General features: G+C 33.1%; 2 protein-coding genes across 2 annotated transcripts; both read right to left on the reverse strand.

Moving 5' to 3' along the window:
* Positions 1–281: 281 nt before the first annotated feature.
* LOC109005118 lies at positions 282–2,684 on the reverse strand. The gene is made up of 3 exons (XM_018983912.2): positions 2,445–2,684; positions 2,127–2,297; positions 282–778 (listed from the first exon to the last, which is right to left on the reverse strand). The coding sequence occupies exons 1-3, from the start codon at positions 2,585–2,587 to the stop codon at positions 535–537; spliced, it is 558 nt and encodes a 185-aa protein (XP_018839457.1). The 5' UTR covers positions 2,588–2,684; the 3' UTR covers positions 282–534.
* A 1,694-nt stretch (positions 2,685–4,378) lies between these two features.
* LOC109005530 (homogentisate phytyltransferase 1, chloroplastic-like) lies at positions 4,379–9,786 on the reverse strand. Its single transcript, XM_035692995.1, has 13 exons — positions 9,614–9,786; positions 9,089–9,133; positions 8,666–8,988; positions 8,433–8,516; positions 8,279–8,353; positions 7,838–7,921; positions 7,308–7,397; positions 6,359–6,460; positions 6,058–6,153; positions 5,853–5,924; positions 5,658–5,753; positions 5,288–5,392; positions 4,379–4,622 (listed from the first exon to the last, which is right to left on the reverse strand). The coding sequence occupies exons 1-13, from the start codon at positions 9,663–9,665 to the stop codon at positions 4,581–4,583; spliced, it is 1,266 nt and encodes a 421-aa protein (XP_035548888.1). The 5' UTR covers positions 9,666–9,786; the 3' UTR covers positions 4,379–4,580.
* Between the last annotated feature and the right edge of the window lie 5,328 nt (positions 9,787–15,114).

The raw sequence follows: 15,114 nt of genomic DNA on the forward strand, positions 1-15,114 counted from the left end.
AGACTTTTGAGGTTGAACACATGGTTATCTCTGTCCTTAATATTAGCTGCGATCTGTTAGTTGTGGGAAAACATATTGTGTTGTGTGGCATGGATCGCCAAAAGTTAATCTCCTTCATTGATGATGTCGTTGAGATTTCTCAGGGCATTACTAGACCGACTCTAATCCATTTTCCACCACCTGCAAATAGTCGGATCTGTGCAATGACCCAAAAGTGCTAATCTCTGTTAAGACTACCATCAATCACTTGTATCAGAATTTTACTTAGAACACACCTGATATTGGACTTAACACTTGCTGATGTCATGGATTCATAATCCGCACAATTAATCCATAGAATACGATATACAAATACACATCACAAGTGTGTTGTATTACAAGATTTTCTCTTTTCTTTGGCACAATTACATTGCAGAATACTGATTCAAATCATAAGATGGTGGCTAGTTAGAAGCGTCCTGTAGGCTTGTACCCACGTAACTGAAACATCTGCATATCACTATATTCGAACATCAAAAAACAATTTCTCTGCCCCTAGTACTCATCATCTTCATCTCTTCGTCGGGTGAATCTGCTCGCAACAGCAGTTATAGCACCAAGAAACAGAAACAGAGCAAAAATGTCAAATCCACCTCCAACGCCGACGGCGACACTCGGACCAGGTGCAAAGAAAGAAAATGGTGACCAACCCCAGCCACCGTAGAAAGGTACACCATAACCATAACCGTACCCACCAACTAAAGGCGGTGCAACTGGAGGATTGACGTAAATGTTGGTCCTGCCAAATAAACTTAATCATGTCAATAGACTGGTAGATGATATCTTGCTTAGAATTTTATGCAGTTAAATTCGTAGATGGGAAATCAAAATGGAAATGAAATCAAGATAGAAAACCTAAAAGGAGCATTTTTTTTAGTTCTTGGCCTCCATACGTTCGTTATACAAGAGAAGCCAATACAGTATCCATTACAAGCCTAATGGACTTGGGACAAAAGTGATCCGGTATTGAATGCTCAGTATCATCAAGAATGAAAGACATGGTTGGTCGACCATAAGCACATCAATCATATCTTGAATTTGGCCCAATGGCATTTTATTGGTGCTCAAAATAAGCAATCTCTTGTTGTTCTTTTTACATGTGAGGCAAAATATGTGGCTGTCACTTCATTGTATGTCAACGTCCTTTTTTATCACAGAGTATGCTTAATCACAGGTAGTTATAAATGAAATAAAATAATATGCTTAATCACATTAATGTTCAAGTTGATGGGTCTACAAACATTTTTCTTTGTAGTATTCCACCTATTGATTCAGCAAAGAATCCAATCACTAGTGAAAAAAGCAAGCACTTAGATACATGATTCCACTTTACTAGAGATATCAACCTTTTTGTTCGAGATAGAAGATCACGCAATTGGCTCCCTCACAATTAAGAGAATGATGGAAAGGCAAAAATAACTGCATCCGGACTAGGGGGTGGTTGATGTTAATCCGATTCTTCTAAAAATGTTGAGATTTAGTTCAAATTGCTCTACAACTGTCCTAGAAGACAATTGAATGTCAACTTTATCTTATATGGTGTCAAATATACCTAGGAATAGTTTTGTTGTTGTTTAATATTTATACAGGATTAGTTTATTGTGGTTCTATTTAAATTCTTCCTTTAAGTGGGTCAAGTCACTATCAGTGTGTACAACAACAATCAATAAAATTTCAGTTTTCCACCTTCTTCTTTTGCCTCTGCCCAATGTTTCCCTATTCTTTACTGTGTTTGTCCCACTTAATTTGTTTTCTCATTTATTATTATATTTTTTTCCCAATATTATTGGCCACTCAATTAAATAAGTTTCAACTAAGTAAACCACAAAAATGCATTGTGGAGGATGTAAGAACAAAGTCTACCAATAGGAACACCTGCCACAAGTCATAGAATAGAGCACTGAAAATGCATATTATATAATCAAGCAAGTTCAGCTGACATCTATTGGAGTTATTTCTCTTCACAGTACCTTTCCTTGCTAAGAAAAAGTCCAACACCAAGAATTATCCTTGTTACAAATAAGTTATAAAGGGTACCAAAACCAATGCCCAAATTTAAATAGAACAGTATTGTAATTCCAAAATACCTAGAATTATTGTTGATTCTGGGGGCTGACCGAGGTGCCGATGGCCGGAAAGCCTGGCCGCCAACTCTTCCGCCACTCTTGGCAGCAGATGCATCATGAACTGAGCCCAGTGTCAACACCCCAGCTGCCAGTGTTACTATGGCCAGCTTTCCCAACTGGTTCACACTCTTCCTGGGAAAACCCAATACCCAGCACACAATCTTTTCTCAGAAATGATTGCAAAAAGCAAAAACAGGGTAAAAAAGAGAAAAGGAAAACGTAGAATTTCCAATTGAAGGAACTACCAAAAAAGTATGCGATTTAGTTGGGTGACATTACCCTCGAGAGTCGTTGTGGTCATGAGGTGGGTATCTGCATGAGATTGTTTTAACTGGGTAGAGAATCTTTGTCCTTGGTTTGTGGGTCGGTGGAGAGCTGAGGGCGTTGGTGAGGAAACTTTGCTGAGATGATGCCATGGACATGTTTGCTGTTGGAAATAGGCCTGTATCTATCAGCAGAATCGCGGTACTTGTGCTCCAACTCCAATTTTCAGTTGTAGTTTTCTGATAGATTTTTATTTTCGCGGGGACGTTGTTCTATTTGTGCACGGAACAATAGCCTCATCCTTTGCATGATCCTGAGTCTGCCACTTGTAAAGATAGTAATGGCTAAAACTCATACAACCGACCCCACATAGGTTGAGATTAAGCAAGAGTAACATCTAATAAACCGAGTGCTTAAAGAGAGTTTTGGCTTCTAATGATCTAATTTCTTGAACGTTTTAATAAACTATTAAATATTAATGTATATTGATCTTGTATGTATTGAAAATATAGACATTTGCAATTGCATTATCTAATATGTGATTAGAATATTAATATGATTTAATGTAATAATTAGATTATAAGATAACTATATCTCACATGTCATATCAAGTCATATCAGTTTATAAATTTATTTTTATAAAATTTATTTTTGCATAAAAGTAGCATTTTTCTTTTTCAAAGAAGTTATCATTTTGGTGTCAATACTCGACAGGCAGCTCATTTTGCAAAAATAAGAAGGAAATATATACATTTATAAATGTATAGACACATATAAAGGTTAAAACAATGTTGAGAGCCCATATTTCCCGAATCCCAATACGCATAATCCTCAATTACATAATTTAGTCGCCAAAATGGAAATAAAAAATAAAAATATATAAACTTTTGTAAGTCCCAATTTTTCCAATATATAGGATAGAAAAATATTTTAATCACAAAAAAATTATATAAAAGTAAATTTATAAATTAACTTGACTTGATGCAATACGTTAGATTATAAAATTATTTTTAATATAAAATAAATCTAATGCATCATATAAAATCATGCTAATTTATGAATTTACTTTTATATAATCTAGTTACATATGTAACAATTCTATATTGGATATATTATTTCCAACCTTTGCTTAATTAAGATACGCGCATATGCATCCACGCCTTGCATGACAGTGTAGGCTTGTGACCAAAAATCTTAAAAAGGTTGTTTGGAAATAATTTTTCTCTCGTTTCATTATGATTTTCTTATCAAATATCACCTAAATATACATATTTTTAAATTAATCATTTATTTTGCTAAATTTTTAAATAAAAGACAAAAAATAATTTAACTTTTTCAAATCTTAAAATAAAAATAATATTAAAAAAATAATATTTTAACAATATTTTAACCTTATAATATATTTTTTTTATTCAATTTTTTTCTCTCATTTTCTAAAATCCAATAAATACTTAACAAATTATCTCATAATTATTCACACAATTATCAACTCATCTCATTTCTCAAACATCCTCCAAGGACAAAATGATTTCACCGGACTCTATAAAAATATATAAATTGAATTATATAATATTTATCTAATTTATGGGACAAAAATAAATGTTGAAAAAATATTAAATTGCCATTTAAGGCATGTGACTATGTGAGTCTTTTCGAGAGCAAGCAGCCGTTAAGTAAAGACCTGCAAATGTGCGTTCGTTCGAGAGTAATGCTATATACAAATCTCAAATAGATAAGTCTCATATAAGTTTTTTGTAAAAAAATAAGTTCTACTAATAAATAATAATTTTTTTTACACTTTTTAAAAGTGAGGTCTACTTTTTACAAGGACTTGCATGAAATTTACCTATTTAGAACTTATACAAATCATTTCTCTTTCTCATATATTATATAATATATCAGTATTACTCATATATTATATATATATATATATATATGGGCTTACGAGATGCTGAGGAGCCTTGCCCCTGTAATTATCATTTCAGAAATAGATAATGTGATATTGAGGGCAAAACTAGCTCAAGAGAACAAATAGATAATGCGATATCGGAATGCCCTAAAGATGGCATCTTGCATACATCCCATACAACTTCGAAGCCATAAAACACTTCAGCAATGAACCCCTCTCTTTCTCAAAAGTTTTCCACATCCTCACCTCACAAGTGGAATGAGTAAATACTCAGCATAGAAGAGCTGCAAAAAGAAACAAGATATCCTATGATTAAGAAGAAAATAACAAAGCGAAATTGAATCGATTCCAAGGTGTATACTCTACTAAATGATTCCAAGGTCTTAGGTAGAGTCAGCAACGTCGGCTCATGTTGATCTAGCAGGTTTGAGGAGGGTTCGATATGCGACCAAGTTCGCTAACAGTTCATATTTATCACGCCACACCACCAAAATGTCAAAAATGATTTGTATAACCCAAATGTTGAAAGCTTTTACCCTCTGCTGAGTAATCAATCAGTAAATATAGGTTGGGTAGCATCTGAGAATCAAACTCATTCAATCAACACAAGCAGGTTCCGGTAATTTGTCAGCCTTTGCCAATCTTCTTCTTAATATTATTATTTTAAGAGGATGGTAACCAGGTTTTTATTAACATTCCCTCGCTCTTGGTGGAGAAATACCTTTCCCGGCCTTATGAAAATAGGTTTCATGACTGAAAATTTAAGTGTTGATATATAATACTAGTGTCCCAAAATTGTGTTCGAGTGACATACATGTCTTTGACACAGCAAATGTAAGTCATATTAGGAATATCCCAACTATGTGGTCAACCACACAAAGGACCACCTGCACAGGAACAGAATAGAAATGGCTGAATCTTTGGTATAATAAAAGGTAGTACAAGTTACCTTCCAAATAAACATGTAGAAAGATGTGATTGCAGCTTTGCTGCTCAGATCAATAGATTTGGCACGTCTCCAAAGGGTTGTAGCCAAAATTGCATGTCCCAAAACCTGAACCAAAGCAAAGATAAACTTTTGTTGCTTCATGCAATAATTATGCAGCATGCGAGGGAAAAACTTGGATCATACTCATAAATCTTAGTATTCTCTTCTTTTTATTAGTATAACCATCAGTCTTTTCAGTTGCAATGCAGTTCTGAGATCTAGAGTAGTTTTAGCCATGTTTTCCAATATTTCACCGCTTTCTGCATTTAGAATCAGAGGGGAGAAACCAAGCCATGCAATAAACTCAAGAGAAATAAACTGAACAGATTACCGTGATGACTCTACTCCAGAGGCAGCAAGATGCTAGACCGACTAAAAGGGCAACACCATAAGCCATTTCAAGAAGTGAAATGCAAATCCAAAATACCTGGCCAATGTAAAGCAGGAACAACCAATGGGAAAGATAGCACTTACAAAACCCTACAAGATTTTGCACTTAAGGAACATGTTCATACTGAAAACTAACCCGCTTTTGACCCAAATGCACTGAAAAAGAGCGGATGCCATACATCTTATCTCCATCAATATCGGGTATGTCCTACCACCAAATCCAGCAGTTAAAACTGAACGTAATACTTCAATATATATTGGATTGAAAAAATACAAACTTGAAATTTAAATTTATCTATACTTATAATACACCCTTCTTAAAACAGGATATGAGCTTTTACCTTGAATAATGCTATAACAACCGAAAAAAAGCTCATGAATGCAGTAGCGAAAATCAGTGGCCTTGACAAGACAGCAGGTCTTTTGTATACATGGGTCTGGAAATGGAACGAGAATTAGTACCCAAACAATGGAAGTGCATCAAAATACACAGAAAAGATGATCCAAGCTTTTCCTTTTCTTTCTAGTTGTCAGGTATCGGTTGCTATTTTTTGTTTTGAGGTAATTGCCTGTGTGATGGACCAGATATTGCATGAGATAGTGCAAAGATTAAAACTGGACTTCGAATAATTATAGATAAACCTGAATATGTAGAAAAAATGCAAGCTGAACAATCACCGCCCGCACAACCAGGATGCACATTGCAGCAACTACTGCAAATCTCTTCCATCTCATTAGGGGCAACTAAAATCAAAGAAGATTTTCAAATAACAGCATGTTGTAATAGTAAATACCATCAATGGAAATTTTCCCAAGATGCAACTAGTAACTAAACAAATGGAGCTGAAAAATAATCAAGGATTATCGTCTCAAAAAACGAACTTCATTTAATATATCACCAGATCAAGCCATTCAATTACCTTTCCCAACTAAAACTACTAAAAGTCACTTAACCAGAACCAAACCTTTTCTCTTCTCTGTGTGGGTTTCTGATCGAAAATGGAAGCAAGTGTCATGCAGTGAGTACTCTAGTACTTTGGCATTTGCTGCAGAGGATTCTGCGGTATGATGTTTACTAGCTCTTTTTTTTTTTTTTGGTTTTTTTATAAGTAATGCATGCTAGCTCTTTAGGGTCTCTTTCATACATTACCCATCTATTTGGGTCATATTCCTTCAGCAATATCTAATAAATTATCTGCTCATCGAAAATAAGAGTTTTTTTTTTTCTCTAGGTGACAGGGAGGAAAATCCAGCTTAGATCTCACCCCTGAGGTACAGGGGTTGTTGCCATTGGCCAAAGGCCACTGGAAAAATGAAGTTTTGATTACAAACACAGATGTATATACTCAACATGCCTTTTACATGTGAACGGGTTGAGAATAACATATGAGCTGGATTCTTTTGGACGTTTTCACTCTAAATTTTGGAGAAACCGTTTATTTCTGATATTTCTTGCTACAAGAGAATGCATCAGTAGAAAAAATTTATTATGGCTCAGGGTATAGATACACATCATATCAGACTAACACAACTGCACCATACAGCTATATGAGGAGTTCAAATCATTTATATGCGAGCAAAACCAACTCACATCTATTGAATAAGCAGTTCCAAGTAAAAAACTGATGAAGAGAGCCCAAAACAATGGCCATGAACCCACAATCCATCCAAGCCAAAAACTCTGTTAGAAAAGAAAGGAGATAATAAGCATGCATTCAGTCAAGAATCCAGATCAATGCTTGAATTTTCAAGACCATGGAAAATGCATCCTGAATAATGGAATAAAGAGAGGAATCACAAAATTTTACCGATTAAAAATGAAAATTCAGGAGTATTCTAGTAGACTGTGAATTACATTTAAAAATATATTGCGCACCAACCTATTTCCTTGACTTCTTTTAATTATTAGTTTGGTCTCTACAAGTTCTGCACTAATCTTATTCAATATACTTTATTAAATGATGTTTACTCAAATAAAAGTTCCCTATTTATTCAACGTACAACTTAAACATTCCAATTGAACATATTTCCAATATTAATGAAAAGAAAATCGTTTTATAAAAGGTTTTATAACCTGTATCAACTGAAGAGAGCTGTGAACAAAAATATAACTTTTAATACCAGAATGGAGAAAGACGTCACAATCATGACACCGGTTACAACTGAATATTCCCCTGATGCTAATGGAAGATATGGCTTGTTAACCTGCAATGAAACAACACAGTAAAGAAATAGAATTTGACAGTCCCCTTATGCTCCATGTATATTTTTTCCGGATATGAAATTCCAAGTAAAGTACAAAGAGTTTGAGGGAGAGAAGGGGGTTGGGGTGGGAGAGGGGGTTATTTGAATGAACGTATAGGTAAATTAGCTAGACTATGTTATCAGCTGGATATATGGTCTACAAGGTAATATCCTCCATTTTAATCACTCCCAATGATGGACCCTGGCCAGTAGTTTCAGACAATAGTATCTTTCTCTGTCCTTAGGCTGCACAATTTTTGTTTCTTCATCATTGAAGTCACTGCAATGCTTTCAGTAGGACTCACTCATAAAACCTACCTTGTCTATATCAATGTCAGATAACTGATTCAGACCAACAATGTAAATGTTCATTAATAGGGCAGCAACCAAGGCCTGAAAAGCAATACAAAGGCTTAAGATTATTAAAGGTATACATGTAATGTTCAAGTTGATGTGATATTTGAGGCATCACCTCCACTACCCCATTGAAAAACAATGGAGATATATCTGAGAGCCTCTCGACTGCAAGGAGAGAGACTGAGATTATGCTTAATGCCTGCTGACAGAAAAATTAAGTTAAGGCCTCTCTAAAAATTGAAAAAGAAAAAATGAAGAAGAAAGATAAAAATTAAATCTTGAACCAATTAGATTCAGTATTAATTTTCAAGAGTGGTTCCTTGTAATACTATCGACTTTCAACTCAACTGTGCCTATGACCGTGTGTGGACGAGAAAACCGGTAAAAAGCATCCAAGGAGTTTTTTAATGAGTCCCAAATGCTTTTCGGTTTACAAGCTTCAGGCTCGGACTCCAGAGGGTATCCAGAGGCTGCATTCACCAAGCATGTTTTATCACGCCTCTTGTAAAATTTAGTTCTTTCCTCAAAGCTTCTGGTACTATGCTCTAAAAGATGCTGCTGAGACCTGATGTCTGACTGTCTCTCCAGAATGTTACATGCTCCGCCGCATCTTGAAAACTTGATTGCTAAATGAGATCCTACACTAGCAGAAATTGGAATGCTGACACATCCTGGACGGAACCGAAAAGGACAAATTACAGATTAATTCCAAAAGAAAAAAATATGAAGAATGAACACAAACACACACATTCTTGAGATTTGGGGTCATACTTGGGGTGAAAACCTTCTGAAATCTATCAGTCCGTTCTCTCCCACCTGCCAATTATTGCAAGTTTACAATCATATAATGCATCATATACACGTTATACCAAGTAGCATCAGTACACTGATAATATCTCTAAGAATATAATTGGCAATCCATGCATACGTGTGTGTGTGTATAAAAACGCGCCCGAGCACACAGAAAAACATTAACAAATATATATACATTCTTTATAAAAGGTGAGAAATGCCCAGATTATAAACAGCAGCTTGCTCTTTTTTCTTTTTTCTTTTTTATCTTTCCTAGAATACCGAAGTCAAAACGTGTGACAGCGTGAGAACACAAGAAGCAAGGCCGCCAGAGAGAGCCACACGTAGTGACACGGTTGAAGCAAATCCAAAGCATCTAAAACCCAGTCTGGCAGAATGCCAGAAACCCCCTCAAAAAAAGAAAAAAAATGAAGACCGTAAATTCAAGATTCAAAAATCAATCCATTGTTAACAAGAAGTGAACACAAATGATCATGTACGTACCGATACCGAGTGAAGAAGGTCTTGGGAAGGACCCAATAAGCATCGAATCCATTTTTAGTTCTTGAAACAAGAAAGAGGCATGCAAAAGCTCGAAACCTATCGCTCTCAATCCCAGCCTCTCTCAAGGAACAAAAATGGGATGTGATTTTAAGGGTCTGATTAATGAGGTTGAACAAAATGGTGACATTGGAAAATACTACGGTTAAGCTTACTGATGCTATATATTATATAATATAACAAGGCATAGCCATGTACGGTTGGGAGCACGTGGCGGCCACTTCGTATATAAAGTTAGGGTATAAAGTTAGGAGCCGGTGAGAAAGTTTATCTCATCTAATTTCATCAATATATATTTTTTTAAATTTTTATATAAAATATAATAAATAATTTCATTTTTTTAAAATTTTAAAATAATAATAATATTAAAATATATTTTTTAATAATATATTATTTAACTTTCAACTTTTATTTCAATCTATCTCATTGCAACTCACTACCTTATAATATGTATAGAATTTTGATAATTTTTTTTATTTAATGATTAAGAAATTTTTTTTAATAATATTATAATTTTTTTTTTAAATATATATTTAAGAATATAAAAAAAATTTACTCTTATCGGAACACATCTCGGTGGGTGCAGCACTCCTCTAAATAATAAAAGCGAGTTATACAAAGATAAAGATAAAGAATGCGTGATTTATGATGACATCGTTACTTTGTCACACTTATTACAGAAAATATACCAATTTTGTTTGAATTTATAGGCCTCAATTGAGATATGCGTTAAATATTTTAGCTATTATTAATTAAATAATAAATATTATGTGACTCATTTTATGTGTCTATTTTTTAAAATATTAAATTGATTAGAAACTTTAGAGTACTTTGATACTAATCTTATTATAACAAAAACATAATAATATTAATGGTATTAGATTAATAAAAGTGAGTTCTTCATTAAAAAAAAGACATCCACTCTTATTGTCTCTTTGTAAGTTCTCAATTTGATCTAAAAGCATCGCAATTATTTCACTTGACATCTAAAAAATCTTATCTGTTATTCTAAAATTATTAATAATATTAAAAAAATATGTATCTCACGTGTTTAAGATGAGATAAACAATTTGAAAAAAATAAGCAATTTAACTTTTTTAAATCTCAAAACTAAAATTCAAAATTTTGAAAACCTCTCATCTCATCATTACAACTTTAAAGGAATGAACAGTTACCTCTAAATATAGATGATTTAATGTAACTGAATGTAAAATAGAAATAAAACATATGATCTAATAGAAGATACTTTTGACTATCTTTCCTTATATTTTAAAAAATGAAAATTCTATACATCATACTATCATCTTATTTTTATCCCACTAAGTATGATGTGATACATTTATCATTATTAAATGATCATTTAATGATGATAAATGTGACACATACTACTTAGTATGATCAAAATAGGATGAGAGTAGTGTATAACATTACTCATTTCAACTAAATAAATGTTTTAACCATAATTTATAAAATATTTTACAAAAATAAGTTTATAAATTGTCATGATTTGATGGAATACATTAAATTATAAAATTATTTTTATTATAAAATATATATAACATATCACATAAAACTACATTAATATGTGAATTTATTTTTATAAAACATGTTATACCTGTAGTACTTATGTTCCAACAATGCAAATGATATGACTTTCTCATTCATTTGTAAATATGATTTTCCTTGTTTTTATAGTCTATTTGGATCTAACAAGCTTAAAATCATGCATCAAGAGATATGGAGATGCATAAGTCAGATGACTTTATTGGTTAGTATATGAAGAGAAATGCACTGCTTTAGAGAGAATTATAAAAAATAATTTTAAAGTGTTAATAAATCTGAAATGACTTGTCAAATTTAATATTATCATTATTGTACACTAATATGAATTACCACGTCATGTCAAATAATTTTTATAATTACTTTACATATCTATCATTTTCCATTCCAATGTTGGAAACGTAATTGAGATGATGATTAGAATTTTATTTTTCTTATGATCATTTTTGGGTGTTTTATAATGCTCGACAGGAATACAATACGAAATAAATGAATTTTTATTTCATACAAATGAATTTTAATCAAATTAAGTCAATCTGATAATATACGATTAATAAACATGATCAATTATGGGTTAATTCTCAATCAATCCATATAATACGAAATAAATTTAATTTTTAAATTTTATAAATATTTAGTTTTATATGTTTTTTTTTTATTGTTCAGAGCATGTGATATTAATATTAGTATTTAATTACGTTATATCTTAAACTATTGAACATTTTTTTTGTTAATATGTAGTTTTATTTTATGAAAATTTAGTTTTCTTATATATTATTGGTTTGGATATTGATAATAAAATGTTTTTATCATTAATTTAGTTGTGATTATGAATTATTTATATAGTCGTCCTTGTATTATATATGAAGTTATATTATTTGGGTAAGAAATAAAGTCTAGCTCAATCCATTTATAAAAAACAGGTTAAAGTGAGTTAGATGAATTGAAACGGGTTAAATGGATTGTATCTAGATTAACCCAATAAAAATTAATTACTAAATGGATAATGTGGATCCTGTCGTGTCACTTGTTAATTAAACGGGTTAGACTAAGATTTTCGATTTTGATCAGCTTAATTAAATGGGCCAGTGTAGTTAAAAAATAATGAGTAGTTAAAAAATTTCATCAAAGATTAATGGTTGAAAACACAAGGAAACAAATAATGAGTAGTTAAAAAATGCTAAAAGAAATTAGTTAAAAAAATAAAGAAATATTAGTCTAATATAGTAGAAAAAATAAACAATAAAATGTAGGAGATTTTGATAAGGTGAGTAGTTAATGCAGAGTAAGATGATTTTTGAATAGAAAAATACTTGGTAGCAGCCACTGTTTGCCGCATCCAAATTGCACACATTATGTGTCGAAACGCAGGGCTTCCACCATTTTGTACACATTTTGAATTTTTATTTCATCCCTTTCGTTTCTCTCCCCCCATCTCCCCGCGGTTACCTTTCTTCCTCCCTCCCTGTTTCTTTCTTCCTATTCTCCCTTCCCGTTTATTGCCTTATTCTCCCCCCACCCCCCCGAGCTTCCGAGAGAGATGGCGCTGTGATTTCAGAGTTCCTCTGCACTACACTGTGATTTCCCGAGTTCCTCTACACTGCATTGAGATTTCGAGTTCCTCTCCCGAAGCCCCGAGCTCCTCTGCACTACGATTTCGAGTTCGCAGGTGATCCTAACGATTTCTTCTTCTTCCTTTTTCTTCTTCTTCTCTGAGATTTCTTCTTCTTCTCTAAGATTTTTTCTTCTTCTCTAAGGTTTCTTCTTCTTCTCTGCGAGTTCGACACACTCAGATTGAAGCCCTCAATCCACCGACGTTAAGCCCTATCATTTCTTGTAAATAATATTCTTCAAGTTTTTCCATGTATTACTCTTTTTTTCTCTGTGATTCTAGGGTTTAGTTATACATTTCTTTTTTTTCTCTGTGTTTACAGCATCTCTTTTTTCCTCTAGGGTTTAGTTATATGAACTGTAAATTAATGGTATTTTGCTAGAAATTAATAGGATTGTTTCTGGATGATGCATATCTAGTATTAGCTAGAGATTGGAGGTTGCATTCTATCCCGACTAGTTTTAGTTTGTTATTGAAGGTGGAAAAAAGCTAAAACGAATTAGATTTTAGTGGAGGGTGGTGCAATGTAACCTCTTGGGTATGTTGTATATCTTGATTTTGGTCATGTATATAGATATATATATATATGTGCCGTACTGGACATATATTGATTTGAATCACGAACGTAGGCGATGGATGGTGCATCACCATGGGACTCTAGTCGGGTTTGTTCAAATCAAAGTGTTTGTACAAAGTTTAAGGTAAGTGTTTGTTGAGATTTCTGTTTGGAATTCATCTTTGACCCCATGTAGATCATTTTATTCTCACATTACCAATCATTATCTTGGAAAATGGTGGGAAACAATCTAACAGATACCTTCAAAATTTGAGGGTGTTGAGTAACTCTGGAGAGGCTCGGGAAGAAAGGTGCAGCATCTTGAGTCAAATTTTAGTCTTGGACTTGCATATAGGGGAAATATTTTCAATTCCAAATGTTTTCATCCATTATCATTTGCATAATGTTAATAAATTTTCAATTGTTTACCAAGGTGTGAGTTCACTTAGATATCATTATTCTAAGTTCAGGTTAAAGGGACACAGTATCATCAAGTCCAAGCTCAGAGTTATATCGAGAAGAAGCGTGTTTTGTTAAAACATACAGACATGAGTATTTGAAGAAAACAAGTTGTGCACTTCTCTGTTTTTTGAAAACTTTTGCCAAGTCTTATGTAGTTGATCGACTATGATCATTTAATTTATAATTAAAGCAACACAAGTCTATGTAGATTATTTTTTTTTTGAGATTGTCATGCAAGGGGGGCTGAGGGTTCCTATGGAGATTATTGGTGATCATTGAGATTATGCATTTATTAGATGTCTTTATAGAGTGGCCGAAATTTTGAGAAACAAATAGCTTGTGTTCCCTCTCGTATTGGCATTGCTTTTCCCATAACCATAAGCATCGCAAGAGAGTGACAAAAAACAAGAACTATGTCAACAGAAAATCTTTTGTGCTCAACCTAGCGACAACCAACATGGGTACCATCAAAAGTTCATGATATAGTTCTGCAGAGAGGTACATATATTTTATCTGATAGGGAAACATAAATCAGAACATAATAAAACGCAAGTATTTACCTCGGCTAAAACAAATCAATAATGGTTTGTCCATACTGCTCGACAATTGCCTTGCATTGCTGACTAACAACTCCAGAGGCTCCAATTGCATGATTTATCATGGTAATCACAGTCTACAAGAAAAACCACCATATATTTGAAGTAAAAGCATGTATATATAATAATACAATCCTTTAGGACATCAAGAACATATTTATGGTACAGTTAAATAACATCTGGAGTAACCTTGATATAGTGTGAACAAAGTAGTGCATTTTATTTATATTATATTGAGGAGATGAAATGGGAAAATAGAGGAAAAAATATGGGGGAAAACTAGAAAAGAAAAGAAACTTGCTGGTAAACACTTCATACCTACAATGTTCCATCCTGCAGCTAACTATCCAAATAAAGATAACCAAGAGATTGGAAGACTGTTAATGATAGCATGTAGGAAAGACCAGCTAATTAACAAAGAGGACAACCTCATACATCCTCTACAAAGACTAGCTAATTAATAAATGAAATAGGCATCATCATCTAGAATTTCTGCTTGAATTTCACCAGCTCTACCAACCCCACATATATATGTAGTCATATCAGTGTGCATGTATATAGAGTCCTCCTCCAATGGCTCACAGCCTGGACAACCATTTGAGATTTAGCCAAATTTACAACACCAACTCTAGAATTTAAAAAGCAAAATTGAAAGAAG

The sequence above is a fragment of the Juglans regia genome, chromosome 8, assembly GCF_001411555.2.
Source record: "Juglans regia cultivar Chandler chromosome 8, Walnut 2.0, whole genome shotgun sequence".
Taxonomy (NCBI): domain Eukaryota; kingdom Viridiplantae; phylum Streptophyta; class Magnoliopsida; order Fagales; family Juglandaceae; genus Juglans; species Juglans regia.

Excerpts from the sequence above, each read along its gene's own strand:
- LOC109005118 (XM_018983912.2), bottom strand. The coding sequence starts at position 2,587 with ATGTCCATGGCATCATCTCAGCAAAGTTTCCTCACCAACGCCCTCAGC. Across the intron at positions 2,298-2,444 it reads GACCACAACGACTCTCGAGG|GAAGAGTGTGAACCAGTTGG; the intron begins GTAATGTCACCC and ends GGGTTTTCCCAG. Across the intron at positions 779-2,126 it reads AGAATCAACAATAATTCTAG|GACCAACATTTACGTCAATC; the intron begins GTATTTTGGAAT and ends TTTATTTGGCAG.
- LOC109005530 (XM_035692995.1), bottom strand. The coding sequence starts at position 9,665 with ATGGATTCGATGCTTATTGGGTCCTTCCCAAGACCTTCTTCACTCGGT. Across the intron at positions 8,989-9,088 it reads TCAGAAGGTTTTCACCCCAA|GATGTGTCAGCATTCCAATT; the intron begins GTATGACCCCAA and ends GGTTCCGTCCAG. Across the intron at positions 4,623-5,287 it reads TCTACATGTTTATTTGGAAG|CTCTTCTATGCTGAGTATTT; the intron begins GTAACTTGTACT and ends TTCTTTTTGCAG.